Source organism: Procambarus clarkii, chromosome 66 (assembly GCF_040958095.1).
Source record: "Procambarus clarkii isolate CNS0578487 chromosome 66, FALCON_Pclarkii_2.0, whole genome shotgun sequence".
In the NCBI taxonomy this organism is placed as follows: domain Eukaryota; kingdom Metazoa; phylum Arthropoda; class Malacostraca; order Decapoda; family Cambaridae; genus Procambarus; species Procambarus clarkii.
In genome coordinates, this window is record NC_091215.1 from 18,134,038 (window position 1) to 18,151,727 (window position 17,690).

Sequence of the window (17,690 nt, forward strand, 5' to 3'; positions counted from 1 at the left end):
GGGGAAGCACCATACTTCAAGACATTAAACTTCAGGAGTTTCTTGCCTGGGAGCCCGGGGCCCTGGGAGCCCGGGGCCCTGGGAGCCCGGGGCCCTGGGAGCTCGGGGCCCTGGGAGCCCGGGGCCCTGGGAGCCCGGGGCCCTGGGAGCCCGGGGCCCTGGGAGCCCGGGGCCCTGGGAGCCCGGGGCCCTGGGAGCTCGGGGCCCTGGGAGCCCGGGGCCCTGGGAGCCCGGGGCCCTGGGAGCCCGGGGCCCTGGGAGCCCGGGGCCCTGGGAGCCCGGGGCCCTGGGAGCCCGGGGCCCTGGGAGCCCGGGGCCCTGGGAGCTCGGGGCCCTGGGAGCCCGGGGCCCTGGGAGCCGGGTCTAGCATCCTTACCAAGTTAGTCTATTTTTCAGTTGGTGTCGAGCTACAAATCTTTCCCACAGATTATTGGGTAATTTAAGGCGAGTGTGATGTTGATACCTGGCATGTGTGTTGTTCATTATACACACTGCCCATTTACATCCCTATTTGACCACCCATAACACAAGTGTTCAATTATTTATATCTAGTGAATAGCACAGTGACTCAAACTATATGTACCGAAGGACATAGGTGTCCCTTGCTCCAGATAAAGGTTCAAGATAATATTGGTGTTCTTATTGATAGCAGTTATAAAGTCTAGTACCTCTGCGTGTAGTTACATTGTTGTCACATTAGTCGCATCATTCACGCCCTGTTGTAATGGTTGTGACTTTACGTCTTACTCGCCAAACTTGGCTCAAAAGTAGCTTAGTAATTTTGCATATTTCTCTGGTCTTGCAAAATGAGTCGCTAACCAATGTCACTTTTACACCTATTGTTCCATTGTTTATTATTGCACTTTGGTAGCAAACATAATCCGGTCATGAACAAATCCACAAGGGCCGTGATGAGGGTTCGAACCTCCGCACGGATGTTCCCAGACCCTTGTGGATTTGTTCATTGGATATATCACGCTATTGTGATTTGTGTGTGTGAAACCCGGTCATGTTCAGCCACAGCTTCAATATAGCACCGAATCAAATACATTTGCTTAGCATTATATGCCTAGCTCTATTTTGAATTTGATCTAACAAGTTTACATTAGACATGAATTCTAAGAGTTGGTGCCCCATGATGGGTGTTGTGTGTCGGAGACCTTCTTACCACATACCTGCACCTACCATGATGGGTCTTGTGTGTCGGAGACCTTCTTACCACATACCTGCACCCATGATGGGTGTTGTGTGTCGGAGACCTTCTTACCACATACCTGCACCTACCATGATGGGTGTTGTGTGTCGGACACCTTCTTACCACATACCTGCACCTAATACACTACTGAATGTATTAGCATCTTGTCTACCTTGAGGGAGCCGGTCGGCCGAGCGGACAGCACGCTGGACTTGTGATCCTGTGGTCCTGGGTTCGATCCCAGGCGCCGGCGAGAAACAGTGGGCAGAGTTTCTTTCACCCTATGCCCCTGTTACCTAGCAGTAAAATAGGTACCTGGGTGTTAGTCAGCTGTCACGGGCTGCTTCCTGGGGGTGGAGGCCTGGTCGAGGACCGGGCCGCGGGGACAAAAAGCCACGAAATCATCTCAAGATAACCTCAAGATAACCTTATAGGAAAACAGTGTAGTAAATGTCTACATCATATTCCCTGCATATAAATAACATATATTTATTTACATATATATACAAATATATAACAAGTATTTATAAAGATATATATAAAGTATTCGATTGGGCTACTGAAAGTTACATGATGTTTAACGGTGATAAGTTCCAGGTACTGAGGTACGGTGGAAACGAGGAAGTTAAACGAAACACAGGGTACAGGACACAGACCTACTCATAGAAGGAAAGCAACATGTCAAAGATCTGGGAATTGTGATGTCTGACGACCTCACATTTAGTGAACACAACCGAGCAAATATAACGTTCAAATCCAGAGATCCCACAGCAATGCTAATACTATTTAAATCACTGGTGCTGTCCCGTCTTAAGCATTGCTCGGTACTCATTTTCCCTTTCAGAGCGGGAGACAACTCTGAATTAGAGGGAATACAGAGAACATGTACGGCACGTATAGACATGATAAAACACCTAAATTATTGGGACCGTCTCAAAGCTCTCAAAATGTACTCTTTGGAAAGGAGATGAGAAAGGTATCAAATAAAATATACATGTTAGTTACCGGAAGGCCAGGTCCCAAATTTGAATAGTAGAACAACATACTGGAATGAAAAGTACAGAAGGAAATGCAGAGTAGAACCATTGATGAGTAGAGGTGCCATTGGCACAGAGAACACTAAACATGAGACGGTCACAACTGTTCAATACCCTCCCAGCAAGCATTAGAAATATTGCTAGAACAAAGGTGGATTCAAGAGGCATTTGGACAGATTCTTGCAAGAAGTGCCGGACCAACCAGTCATATGAAATGTGGGTCTGCGGGCCGCTCCAAGCAACAGCCTGTTGGACCAAGTTATCACAAGTCGAGCCTGGCCCCGGGTCGGGCTCGGAGAGAAGAAGAACTCTTGAAACACACTCCAGGCCAGGGTTGTTAATGCCGGCAAGAGAGACGACTTCAAACCTGGTGAACACATCTTTAACGAGGCCATGCAGCCTAGCCAGCCAGCAGGTTTATACTGTAGTTGGATACAACCAGCAGCGAGTCCTTGAGGCTGGTGTGTACCACCTACCTTGAGTGACCACCACCCACCACCACCAGCAGCAGGTCCTTGAGGCTGGTGTGTACCACCTACCTTGAGTGACCACCACCCACCACCACCAGCAGCAGGTCCTTGAGGCTGGTGTGTACCACCTACCTTGAGTGACCACCACCCACCACCACCAGCAGCAGGTCCTTGAGGCTGGTGTGTACCACCTACCTTGAGTGACCACCACCCACCACCACCAGCAGCAGGTCCTTGAGGCTGGTGTGTACCACCTACCTTGAGTGACCACCACCCACCACCACCAGCAGCAGGTCCTTGAGGCTGGTGTGTACCACCTACCTTGAGTGACCACCACCCACCACCACCAGCAGCAGGTCCTTGAGGCTGGTGTGTACCACCTACCTTGAGTGACCACCACCCACCACCACCAGCAGCAGGTCCTTGAGGCTGGTGTGTACCACCTACCTTGAGTGACCACCACCCACCACCACCAGCAGCAGGTCCTTGAGGCTGGTGTGTACCACCTACCTTGAGTGACCACCACCCACCACCACCAGCAGCGAGTCCTTGAGGCTGGTGTGTACCACCTACCTTGAGTGACCACCACCCACCACCACCAGCAGCGAGTCCTTGAGGCTGGTGTGTACCACCTACCTTGAGTGACCACCACCCACCACCACCAGCAGCGAGTCCTTGAGGCTGGTGTGTACCACCTACCTTGAGTGACCACCACCCACCACCACCAGCAGCAGGTCCTTGAGGCTGGTGTGTACCACCTACCTTGAGTGACCACCACCCACCACCACCAGCAGCAGGTCCTTGAGGCTGGTGTGTACCACCTACCTTGAGTGACCACCACCCACCACCACCAGCAGCAGGTCCTTGAGGCTGGTGTGTACCACCTACCTTGAGTGACCACCACCCACCACCATCAGCAGCAGGTCCTTGAGGCTGGTGTGTACCACCTACCTTGAGTGACCACCAACGCACCACCGCCACCACTTACTGCTCACATCAGCACGCACTTCACATATTATAGAGTTCTCTTGCACAATTTTTTTCAGCGAGTTTGATGTGTTTGAGCTGACTAACCCGAGTCTGTGACCTAGTTAACATTACGGATTGGTGGGTCTACGCGCCACATTGATCTAGATTCACGAAGCAATTACGCAAGTACTTACGAACGTGTACATATTTCCTCAATCGGCTTTGTTTGCATTTATTAAACAGTTTACAAGCATGAAAACTTCCCAATCAACTGTTGTTATTGTTATAAACAGTGGTGCTTCGGAGCTCGTTAACCGTTTAATAATTGTAAACAAAGCCGCCAAAGATTGAGAAAAGATGTACAGGTTCGTAATTGCTTGCGTAACTACTACGTGAATCTAGTCCCTTGACTCTTAGTCCTTGGTATGTTAGTGTGCTTTCTAACACTTATTATTATATTAGTTAAATATATATTCTTGATATTGTAGTTATTTTTATTAACTAGTTTTAGTGTTTAATAAGAAATGATTATTTCAGGAGGGAGAATGACCGGCAAGTAAGGAGATCATATTAACCAAGGGCGCCATGGAGACGGACATGGTGATACACAACACTAACCTAGAAGAGGCTTAACCAGCCTGGAAGAGCAGCAACCTGCGGAGAAGAGGTTCAGAGGTGAGGACCACCACGGGACACGTGAAGGAGACGCCAGGAGGTCAAGGGCAGCTCCTCCTCTTAACGCACTTGAAAATATAAGTCAGACGACGGACGAAAGGTTAAGGAAGATATAAGAGCCGTTTATTGTCCAAGAGGAACCATGATACCATGTGCGACGCGCTCTTGATACCTGGTTGATGGGGTTCTGGGAGTTCTTCTACTCCCCAAGCCCGGCCCGAGGCCAGACTTGACTTGTCAGAGTTTGGTCTACCAGGCTGTTGCTTGCAGCGGCCCGCAGGCCCATACACCCACCACAGCCCGGCTGGTCCGGCACTCCTTGAGGAAAACTATCTAGTTTACTCTTGAAGATGTCCACGGTTGTTCCCACAATATTTCTGATGCTCGCTGGGAGGATGTTGAACAACCGTGGACCTCTGATGTTTATACAGTGTTCTCTGATTGTGCCCATGGCTCTTGGGCGCTAAGCCTACACTAACACTGAACTGCGTAACACAAGACAGGCGACGCTTTATAAAGGCGAGGAAGAACAATATATTGTAATAAGCACTGTTACAAACTGGAGAGGAGACTGGCCTCCAGCCCTAACACTGTTACTGTGCTCTGAACATAAACACGTGAACCTGGACAATATGGCGAGGTTGCTGAAGGCAGGAAGCAGCGGCCAGAATTCATGCAAGCATGTCAATAACACTTAATAATAATAAGTTCCTCGCCCTGATGACGCTCTCTGCGTCATGCAGAAATGTTTGCTTAGTCTTATTTAAGTATAAACATTGTAAGTGAAAGTGTTTAACATTGGGTGTTTGGTGGGCGGCCATGTCCGGCCTACCTCCCAGTGCGGGTGGCCAGCCAGCCGGGTGTGTGAAAGTGTGCATTAAGGCCACCATTTACAGTGAGAGACGAACATTACCAATGCCCGGGAGCCAAAGTTCTGATCTAACCAGAAAGACCATACAGTCAACACCAGAACTTACAGTATACAAACAGCAGACAACAGTATGGCAACGTATACACGGGTTACCACATGGCAAGGCAAAAAGATCCCACATGACACACAATGTAGGATTGTAGGATGAGGGAGTGGATGATGGCATGCACCGTGGCGAGCGTAAGCAGGTGTAGATGTTGCGACATGCGGTGTACCTCGGCATGTTGGCGCTGGCACTGCCCTCAACAGTGACTATACAAGGGTTCAACACCATTATTATATCAATATCAGAGGCTGTCGAGAGATGTAGATGCCTCTGGTCGACACGTTGTAAGGAGTAGGCTGGGTGACACCACCACCACCACACGCCGCCTGAGGCTGCTGGAGGCGGCTGGCTGTGGTGAAGGGCACCTCCTGGAGCACGCACTCTCACGGCTCTCATCCATCTTCACAAGCACTTTGATGCCAACTGTTGTGAACCCTCTGTCGCCGGACAGAAACGGGCCGTGCTCCCAGTGTCGCCGGACAGAAACGGGCCGTGCTCCCACTGTCGCCGGACAGAAACGGGCCGTGCTCCCACTGTCGCCGGACAGAAACGGGCCGTGCTCCCAGTGTCGCCGGACAGAAACGGGCCGTGCTCCCACTGTCGCCGGACAGAAACGGGCCGTGCTCCCACTGTCGCCGGACAGAAACGGGCCGTGCTCCCACTGTCGCCGGACAGAAACGGGCCGTGCTCCCACTGTCGCCGGACAGAAACGGGCCGTGCTCCCACTGTCGCCGGACAGAAACGGGCCGTGCTCCCACTGTCGCCGGACAGAAACGGGCCGTGCTCCCACTGTCGCCGGACAGAAACGGGCCGTGCTCCCACTGTCGCCGGACAGAAACGGGCCGTGCTCCCACTGTCGCCGGACAGAAACGGGCCGTGCTCCCAGTGTCGCCGGACAGAAACGGGCCGTGCTCCCACTGTCGCCGGACAGAAACGGGCCGTGCTCCCACTGTCGCCGGACAGAAACGGGCCGCGCTCCCACTGTCGCCGGACAGAAACGGGCCGCGCTCCCACTGTCGCCGGACAGAAACGGGCCGCGCTCCCACTGTCGCCGGACAGAAACGGGCCGCGCTCCCACTGTCGCCGGACAGAAACTGGCCGTACAAGAGGATGTGAAAATGTCAGTCATGGATGAGGGATGACCAACTCAGCACAGAGGCGGCACATTATGTTCTTGTTTACTGACAGTCTCATGAACATTCAGCATGGTTTACAGTTTACGTGGCGACCACCAGGCACTGCTGACCCCCGTCCACACACACACACACACACACACACACACACACACACACACACAGCTTCGAAGCTTTTTCCAGCTTCGTCAAGCACAAGACGAAGCAGGAAAAAGTCCAAAGGTATGCCACTAGACTAGTCCCAGAACTTAGAGGCATGAGTTACGAGGAAAGGCTGCGGGAAATGCACCTTACGACCCTGGAGGACAGAAGAGTAAGGGGAGACATGATCACAACCTACAAAATCCTCAGGGGAATCGACCGGGTTAACAAGGATAAACTATTCAACACTGGTGGGACGCGAACAAGGGGACACGGGTGGAAACTGAGTACCCACATGAGCCACAGGGACCTTAGAAGGAACTTTTTCAGTGTCAGTAGTTAACGGATGGAATGCATTAGGCAGTGATGTGGTGGAGGCTGACTCCATACACAGTTTTAAATGTAGATATGATAGAGCCCAGTAGGCTCAGGAATCTGTACACCAGTTGATTGACAGTTGAGAGGCGGGACTAAAGAGACAAAGCTCAACCCTCGCAAGCACAATTAGGCGAGTACACACCATATGTAAGAACAATCCTGGAGCATACAGCTCCAGGATTGTCCTCCATACCTCGTCAAGCACACATAGGAGCGGGGTGCACGGGGGGGGGGAGGAAAGAGGGGGGTTCACTGGGGGGGGGAGGAAAGAGGGGGTGCACTGGGGGGGGAAGAGGGGGGTGCACTGGGGGGGGGAGGAAAGAGGGGGTGCACTGGGGGGGGAAGAGGGGGGTGCACTGGGGGGGGGGGGGGAAGAGGGGGGTGCACTGGGGGGATTGCACGGGGGGAGGACGGGGGTATAGTGGGAGTACATGCTGCACCCCACCCCCCAACATGTAAACATGTTTACCTGTCACCCTCAGCTGTGTTACCTGCCGTCACACGACAACATTACACGTCCCATATCCTGAAGGTCACCGCTTCCCAAACTGGGGGTCATGGCCCCCCCTGGGGGTCTTTTTTTGCAACATGTAGGGGGGGGGCTCAGTTGAGGCAGTGCACCGGTAATGTTACCAGAGGGTTGAGGGGAAATGACCAGCTCGTGGAGGTGACAGGCTCCGCGCTGCCAGGCTCCGCGCTGCCAGGCACACGACTGCTTTGTCCCAAATGATTATATCATTTTCAGTATTCAGTCTAAATTAATAATAAGTGCTGTAACTTATTTTTTAAAATGATATTATAAAAAAGTCACGTGTTCCAATTGGTTATTGTCTACTCTTAGGTATGTGTATTGTTTGCTTGCTTCCATTAATAATAATAAATGTATCATACTCAAAGAAACGAAAAAAATAATCAAATTTATTGAAGGTCGCTTGAAATCTCTCTACAAGTTTCCCTCCACTAATATTTCTTTTAGTTGGCTCCCTTTAGTGTTGTGTCAGTCATGCTCGTTACACGCTAATTTGGCTGCAATGTGTGTCATTATGATGGGTTATATTTGTGTGTGATGGCATCCATACAAGAGACATTCTAAACCCTTTACTCTGTGCAGCGATCAGGTTATTGATAATTGTTAGTATGAGGTTCTTTCTGTCGATCTTATAAGAGACGTTTTCAACTGCCTGAAGAGCAGACTTTAAATCACAAAATATTGTTCTTCCTCCTGTGCACAATAATGTACTGGTAGCTAGCTGTAGTGCCGCTAGTTCTGTTTGTGTGGAGGTCAGCCAGTTGTTTAGCCTGACACTGACAGTCTGCGTGCAAATATTGTTACTATAAAACCTGTATACTGCTGCAGTCCGTCCAGTAGATGATTGGACGGAGCCGTCGGTGTAGACACAGTTCTCATCAGAACAATTTTTATTTATATTACTTCTAAGCTGCATCACCTATGAACCCATCCCTGCCCTTGTGTGGCAGTGTACAATAGAAAGTTGTTTTCACATATCCATACATTAAAACATTGATTGTAACCATGATATATATATGTGCTTCCGCCTAAAGTTTAGACCTATTGTCTTATGTATGACTCTGTTCTCTATGAAACTGAATACCAGCATTATCTTCACTTTAATAAGACTTAATCGAAATCCTCAGATTAGGCAAAATTGTAATTAATTTTGTCAATATAGACATTAATAATAATATATCAGATCCGAGATTTTTTACGGAGGCGGCAATTGTTTCTTGTGTGACAGCTTTGAGAGCAAGATTCTCATTACCTTTCTTAGTGACGGGTGTGTCTATGATACTTGAATGGTACAGATAAAGAGGAATATCAGTGACAGGTTGATTGTATTTAAAAGGAATGTTCAGTTTGATGAGTTTGTAGGCATTCTTTGTCGTCATTTATCACACAAGGAGAGTTTTATTATGTTGGCATCAGTCAATAGGGTGTTAACAGCACAGACTAATTTATCTGTGAGCAATGCAGGAGATGTATAGGACAAGCATTGTAGCCCTTGGAGCATGGCTTCACGGTCGACACTCCAACGTTTTGTTCTTTTGTCGGGTTGTACCATGAACGTGAGTTGTGTTGGACTGTGGCGCCGTGGCCCAAGTCTCACTCCAGCTGCTTGCTGATCGCTTTAAAAGATTGATCATTTGTGATAGTAATCGGTATACTGTAAAACTTTAATAATCCTTTCACAGCGACCCTTATGAGGTGGGACATCCTTCACTCAGAGTGAAGGATGTTACCAGCAACTGTTCTGTCTCACGGGACATTCATGGCCAGTGAAACAGGCAGTTCATCATGCCGGAGGGATGGGCGATCCCACCATGCCAGAAATCTTGCAATTTACCGACCAGGGCTTCAAAGCGCTATACAAACTCAGCAGGAAAATCTCACTGGAAGGATGTAACCGGACCGCACACGGCAAGAGGCACAGGTTCAGGGAAGGAAGTGCCTGTTATTTCTCCCGACACGTCAGACGAACTTTCATCAGAAGCTGGAGTGGACGGTTCAATCGGCCAAGGAATTTGGTGAATTTGAACCATTGTTTATTAAGGAGGTTGGCCACCAGTTCTGCACACAGTTGGGACAACAAAGGCAGTAGAACGTCTAACGACTGACAGATTCAATAACTGTTTTAGTTACTCTTGAAATACGATTAAGTTAAACAAAAGGCTATTTTTTAAATATCCAACATTCTTTCATTTTCAGGTTTGTGGTGAGTGTCCAAACACAGGTGTGTAGGCAAGATTCAAGAAGACAACACACATCAGACATAACTGTATGCAAGATTTACAACTGGCAACATGGAAGACAAACGAGCATTCAACTCCTGACACGTTTGTATATAATAAGTGTTGTACACAATAATGCGCATATTATTAACACAGAGTTAACACACACACACACACATTGTACTCTCTAGAAACGCGAAGATAATACTTACCCCAAGTATTTATCACACAAATTAATCCTCAGTCGGCAATCTTATATTACTATCGAATACATAAAGATAAGCTTCTGAAACAACATTTAGAAAATAAATACTCGTGTAGCAATGTATAAGCGAGCCCTCGGCAGATCCCAGCCAACATAACAGGAAACTCTCATACCAAATAATGATACCTGGTTGATGGGGTTCTGGGAGTTGTTCTACTCCCCAAGCCCGGCCCGAGGCCAGACTTGACTTGTGAGAGTTTGGTCCACTGTTTTCGCCGTAAGCAAATGTTCACAATGAAAACAATTAAGCATTCCCCCAGTAGCATATCAATACAGTATTACAGACTAGCACATGCTGGTGGCACGCTCTCGGTAAGCAGCAGGTATTATGCTCCAGGTAAGCACAGTGATCATGCTCCAGGTAAGCACAGTGATCATTCTCCTGTAAAGTGAAGAGCACCGTGCGCACAGCACATGACACACCCTCAGAGGGACGTCATCCCCTACACACAGGAGTGGGTAAACAAACACTGTACTTGGGTTGCACTTACCTTGGGCTGGGGCGGTTGGTCGCGACCCTCAGGGGCCACCTCGTTCCCTTGGTTCTCCTTGTTGTCATCCTTCTGGTCCAGCTTCTCTCGCTTCTTCTTCCTCAGAGACTTCCTGAGGGAGGTGCGGGTGTGGGAGGGGCCGTGGGGGGCGCCGCGGGTGCAGGCGTTGGAGTGCTGGTCCCCCAGGGGCTCGTGGTGAGACGAACTCGCCCCCATTCTTCTTACACCTCGATTTTATATGTAACCTTTGCTTTACACTATTTCCTTTGCTTTTACACTATTACACTTACACACTGTCACTATTTTTGCTATTAAATTATGGAGTTATGAAGGCGTGGTAACTATAGGGCGCGTGAGGGGTTGAGGAGGGCTGGGAGGAGCAGGAGAGTGTGTATGGTGGGTGGTGATGACGATAACAGACTGGCTGAGGGCAGCCTAACAGTCACCTGGGTGTGTGGTGGCCGGGGACTGGTGCTCCCTGGCTCTTACTCCACCACCTCCCTCCACCTGCAACACTAAGTCTCCCACCTGCAACACTAAGTCTCCCACCTACTATCAAGAGTACTCCATTGATAGATACCTTCACGCCCCTACCACTAATTCACTTTATACCACACGAGCACCACGAAATCCATATAATCAACTTTATTTTTCTGAAGCCTGTTGTAAAGGAGAGACACATGAGTGACGCTGCCCAATACACTCGCCCTTCAGAGCAACATTAACAATTATATTAATGCGATCAGATGATGGAGGTTACCTTGAGGTCTTTCCGGGGCTTAGGGTCCCCGCGGCCCGGTCGTCGACCAGGCCACAACAATGTTCTACTTTCCGCCACACAAACCACTCGTATCGTCGACGACTTCCCCTCCCATGGTACGGTACACCACCACCCTCCCATGGTACGGTACACCACCACCCTCCCATGGTACGGTACACCACCACCCTCCCATGGTACGGTACACCACCACCCTCCCATGGTACGGTACACCACCACCCTCCCATGGTACGGTACACCACCACCCTCCCATGGTACGGTACACCACCACCCTCCCATGGTACGGTACACCACCACCCTCCCATGGTACGGTACACCACCACCCTCCCATGGTACGGTACACCACCACCCTCCCATGGTACGGTACACCACCACCCTCCCATGGTACGGTACACCACCACCCTCCCAGTCATCGTAATTTATTCTCCCACCAACTACTAGGATAGTGCAGAGTGTCGCGCTACTCCAGAGGCGTGGAGGATGAAGGGGCCACTTCTCCAGCACCTCCCCTACTCTAAACCCTCACCACCCACCATTTGTATTCCACAAACAATGCACATTGACTTGTCTACCCGCCCTCTCCCCTGTAACTCAGTACCCTGCTCCCCTCTCCTTCCTGTGCACGCCCCGCACACCCGTCCACACACACACCGTGTTCTACACTGTCCCGACACACACATACACACACAAAGCTGGAAAAAGTTCAGTTATGCCACTAGGCTAGTCCCAGAACTAAGAGGCAGGAGTTACAAGGACAGGCTTCGTGAACTGTGTAATGACCGCTTACCCTGCCGTAATAACCGCGGCCTCTATTGTAATAACCCAATGTTCCCCAGTATTAATCCTGTTATCTTGTGATCTCTCATAATCGTACTATACGCTCTCTATTGTAATTCTCCGTCTTTCTTCACTCAATACCCCAGCTTAACACTGTTACAGTCCAGCATGACCCCTCACTGGACTGCCACGTATGTAAGAGGAATATTAAATGAGGAAGATACACCAAGGACAAGGGTTATTAGTAAAAAAAAACAATAACAAAACACATTTACACTGCCACCACCTTCCTGACCAACCATACCTGAATGTGTCAATCACCGATCCCCCAGGAAGGCAAGGAATCAGTAACCATGGGACTCCGGGTAATATGAATTTCAGTAATAAATTTTGGAAAATTAGTTTGTGTAATTTACGTTAACTTATTTGAATCCAAGGGCAACTTTAGTATCTATTAATAGTAGGAGAACATGGGGGCTTCCAATACAACACCTAAAAATGACAAAGTAGCAAAATATATCAAAGGGGAGTTAAGTGAATACCACTGGACAAGCTATACAATTTATTTTATGAAACATGTAAATTAAGACAATTTGAACACATAACCTATTCTATATCCCTAGAGGCACAATGGATATTTACCGAGGACACAAAACTCAAGTGCACTATACCTTAAATACCCGCACCACGGCCAAGATGTTGATGGCTGCCCTCAGCCCCGAGGATACGGGCTTGCGGCCCTGTTCCTAATACACTCCCAAGACACACTGATGAAATTTAGTTTTTCCAACTTATTGCTGGGAAGGATTACTCCTCCCACCATCTAATACAGCCCCAGGGCTCCACCCATTATTTTGGCACTGGCCAACCATTTAACACGTAGGCCTGAGGTCTGGCTCTCTAGGGCCAATAAGGACTTGGCCCTTATCTCAGGCCAATCACCTTCACTGATCTGTCGTGGAAGCTACATGAATTTCTGAAGATTGAGACAGCTCTCCCCAGCTAAAGAGAAGAGGGACAAGGCGCGTCTATGGAGCCCAGGCACCTGCGAGCAATGTTTACAAAACTGATAATTTATGTTCAAGCCTGTCTCCTCTAAGATAGGAGTAGGGACATTTGACTCTGCCTGGTATGGGGAAGGCCGCTGCTGAGAGGGACAGAGAGGGATGAGAGGGGGTGGAGAGGGAAATATCTGAGTGGGGAATTGAGTGGGAGAAGCCAAGGTATCCACGACCACCCTACCCTCAGGTCAACCTCTTGACCCTGACAAATGGGCGACAGGGGGGGGGGGGAAGAGGAGGAGACGAATGACGGCCAAGGGGAGGGGAGAAGGAAGGAGGGGAGAGGGAGAAGGAAAGGAGGGGAGAAGGGGAGGGAAAAGAGGGGAGAAGGGAGAACCAATGATCTGAGCCCCAGATCATTACAACTGCACCTCACGTCGCTGGAAGACAGAAGAGCTAGGGGGAGACATGATCACCACATACAAAATTCTCATGAGAATTGAGAGGGTAAACAAGGATGGATTATTTAACACGGGTAGTACGCGAACAAGGGGACATCGGTGGAAGCCGAGTACCCAAATGAGCCACAGACACATTAGAAAGATCTTTTTCAGTGTCAGAGTAGTTAACAGGTGGAATGCATTAGGCAGTGATGTGGTGGAGGCTGACTCCATACACAGTTTCAAATGTAGATATGATAGAGCCCAGTAGGCTCAGGAACCTGTACACCAGTTGAGTGACGGTTGAGAGGCGGGACCAAAGAGCCAAAGCTCAACCCCCGCAGACACAACTAGGTGTGTACACACACGTAAGCTAGATTGATAAAGGTTAAACCCCCAAGAGGTGGCACGGGCATGAATAGCCCGTAATAAGCTCGAGGAGCAACCTGTATCAAGTATTAGCTGGTCCAGTATTAAGGTGGGTGACCCCCAAGGGTAAAGGTAATCCTCCCCTGGGGCGACATATTTCCCAACCTTAATTACCATTAATACTTCACCCCGAGTAATGTCTATGCAACCAACCCCGCAAAATTAAGGTAGGAGAAAGGTTAGTGACGTTGTGTACCTTGATTCTATAGTTCAGGGATTTATTCAACAATCAACCGCAGAAGGTGATTGTAGTGGTTTTAAAATGCTAAGCTAACCTTCAGACAAATACATAGATACACAGTTACGTCTGTCCTACATAAAGTGGTGGATGTGTCTTTTACATAGTGTTATTAATGTGCATTTACATGGGTGAAATGTAATTCTGATCAGCTTTCACATATACTTTATACACATACATACGCACATATATACATACGTATACATATATACGAGCGAGGAGGTCAAGAGACACCTGCTGGATCTGGATGTTAGAAAAGCTGTTGGTCCAGACGGGATCTCACCATGAGTACTGAAAGAGTGTGCAGAGGCACTTTGCTTGCCACTCTCCATAGTGTATAGTAAGTCACTGGAGACGGGAGACCTACCAGAAATATGGAAGACGGCGAATGTGGTCCCAATATACAAAAAGGGCGACAGGCAAGAGGCACTGAACTACAGGCCAGTGTCCTTGACTTGTATACCATGCAGGGTGATGGAGAAGATCGTGAGGAAAAACTTGGTAACGCATCTGGAGAGAAGGGACTTCGTGACAAATCGCCAACATGGGTTCAGGGAGGGTAAATCTCGCCTGATTGGCTGAATAAAATTCTACGACCAGGTGACAATGTTTAAGCAAGAAAGAGAGGGCTGGGCGGACTGCATTTTCTTGGATTGTCGGAAAGCCTTTGACACAGTACCGTATAAGAGGCTGGTACATAAGCTGGAGAGGCAGGTGTAGTTGGTAAGGTGCTCCAGTGGATAAGGTAGTACCTAAGCAATAGGAAGCAGAGTTATGGTGAGGGGTGAGACCTCCGATTGGCGTGAAGTCACCAGTGGAGTACAAGGCTCTGTACTCGGTCCTATCTTGTTTCTGATATATGTAAATGATCTCCCGGAGGGTATCGATTCATTTCTCTCAATGTTTCCGGACGATGCCAAAATTATGAGAAGGATTAAAACAGAAGAGGACTGTTTGAGGCTTCAAGAAGACCTAGACAAGCTGAAGGAATGGTCGAACAAATGGTTGTTAGAGTTTAACCCAACCAAATGTAATGTAATGAAGATAGGTGTAGGGAGCAGGAGTCCAGATACAAGGTATAATCTGGGAGAGGAAATTCTTCAGGAGTCAGAGAAAGAAAAAGACTTGGGGGGTTGATATCACGCCAGACCTGTCTCCTGCAGCACATATCAAGCGGATAACATCAGCGGCATATGCCAGGCTGGCCAACATACGAACGGCATTCAGAAACTTTTGAAAAGAATCATTCAGAACTTTGTATACCACATATGTCAGGCCAATCCTGGAGTATGCAGCCCCAGCATGGAGTACATATCTAGTGAAGGATAAGACTAAACTGGAAAAGGTTCAAAGGTTTGCCACCAGACAAGTACCCGAGCTGAGAGGTATGAGCTACGAGGAGAGACTACGGGAATTAAACCTCACTTCGCTGGAAGACAGAAGAGTTAGGGGGGACATGATCACCACATTCAAGATTCTGAAAGGAACTGATAGTTATCTTGAGGTTATCTTGAGATGATTTCGGGGCTTTTTTAGTGTCCCCGCGGCCCGGTCCTCGACCAGGCCTCCACCCCCAGGAAGCAGCCCGTGACAGCTGACTAACACCCAGGTACCTATTTTACTGCTAGGTAACAGGGGCATAGGGTGAAAGAAACTCTGCCCATTGTTTCTCACCGGCGCCTGGGATCGAACCCAGGACCACAGGATCAGAAGTCCAGCGTGCTGTCCGCTCGGCCGACCGGCTCCTTAGGATATATAGGATATAGGATAGATAAAGACAGGCTATTTAACACAAGGGGCACACGCACAAGGGGCACACGCACAAGGGGACACAGGTGGAAACTGAGTGCCCAAATGAGCCACAGAGACATTAGAAAGAACTTTTTTAGTGTCAGAGTGGTTGACAAATGGAATGCATTAGGAAGTGATGTGGTGGAGGCTGACTCCATACACAGTTTCAAGTGTAGATATGATAGAGCCTAATTGGCTCAGGAACTTGTACACCTGTTGATTGACGGTTGAGAGGTGGGAATAAAGAGCCAGAGCTCAACCCCCGCAAACACAACTAGGTGAGTACATATATATATACACACACACACACACACATACATTTATGGCCCTCCTACTCTGAGAGGGTAAGATAGCTGATAGAGAAACTAGTGTGTTATTAAGCACTTAACCACTGAAGATGATAAAGATGCTTATACAAGCTCAGGTTATATAGTTACATCACATACATACATTGTATAATTGATACATTACATGGTCAATCTTGGGTACAAGTCCAATATATCATCAAGTGTTCCAGTACTCGTATAGTAGTTACAGCGTTCAGCGTACCTTAGCCCAGGAGGGTGAAAGTCAATATGGGACATTCTACAATATAATGTTCAAGGGAGTGCATGTTTTCTCTTTCACAAAGTTGACACATTGTGTACTCGACATTTGGGTTTTGAGAAAGCTGCCAGATACGTCTATATCCCAGGAGTATTCTGGCCACTATAACATCACATTCCCGGGTTCTTGTTCTATTAGTCCCATATGTGAATGTCTCTTCACGATATCTATCATAATATTTAACAGATCATAATATTTAACAGATCATAATATTTAACAGATCATAATATTTAACAGGTCAACAGATTGGCAGATGTAGTTTAATGCTGATAACTGTAAGGTTATGAGGCAAGGTAAGGATGTTACAGGATATCAGCTGGATGGTGTTGAGATTGCCAAAGGCATCTGTAAATTATGATTAGTAAGAATTTAAAAGTCGAAAGATCAATGTATAAATGTTCGTAATAAAGGCAAATAGGATACTGGGATTTGTGTCTAGACGCTTTAGTAATAAGACACCTGGTGGTGGTGTTCAGCTATATCTTGTTCTTATTAGACCTTATTTAGATTATGCAGTTCAGGTTTGGTCACCTTACTATAGAATGTACATTAATTCACTAGAACACATCCAGCGCAGGGAGACAAAGCCCAAAAATTAGAAATCTTCCATATGAAGAGAAATTGGAAAAGCTAAATCTACATTCTTTAGAAATTTTCTAGAAAGGCGAAGAGTTACGGGATTGATATCAGTGAAGTATACAAGTGGACGTAACCAGATCAACAGTGGATATCTTCAAGAGAAAACTAGAAAGTTTTCTTCGAGATGTGCTGAACCAACTGGGTTGTGGTGGGTATGTGGGCCTGCGGGCCGCTCCAAGCAACAGCCTGGTGGACCAAACTCTCAAGTCAAGCCTGGCCTCGGGCCGGGCTTGGGGAGTAGAAGAACTCCCAGAACTCCATGAACCACGTATATGAATTCAACGTTCATGTTCATAGGTCTGTGCCCGGTATTTCTCTGTCTGCCGTAAACCCATGCATAGTGGTATGTACCTCACTTCTTTTCCTCCTGTTAAGAAAAGTGTTCTCGTCGTCCTCTGCGCTCAACGCATCAGTGACTGTTTCGATTCTGAAATTTCCTTTATTTGCAAATCCCTCTCTCGCCTGGGTTACCCCTTACATTTAATCAACTTTGCTTATACTCAAGCGATCCG

The 17,690-nt window shown here is 48.2% G+C and overlaps 1 protein-coding gene across 8 annotated transcripts in view; it reads right to left on the bottom strand.

Annotated features, from left to right (window-relative positions):
• Positions 1-17,690, bottom strand: part of numb (NUMB endocytic adaptor protein) — a 586,620-nt gene that overhangs the window by 228,652 nt on the left and 340,278 nt on the right. For 6 of the 8 annotated variants that reach the window (XM_069309831.1, XM_045760084.2, XM_045760087.2 and 3 more), the window contains exon 2: positions 10,480-11,139. The exons of the other annotated variants lie outside the window; for them this stretch is intronic. In XM_069309831.1, coding sequence (XP_069165932.1) covers positions 10,480-10,695 — 216 coding nt within the window. In that variant the 5' untranslated portion in view covers positions 10,696-11,139. The remainder of the gene's footprint in view (positions 1-10,479; positions 11,140-17,690) is intronic. 8 annotated transcript variants of the gene reach the window in all.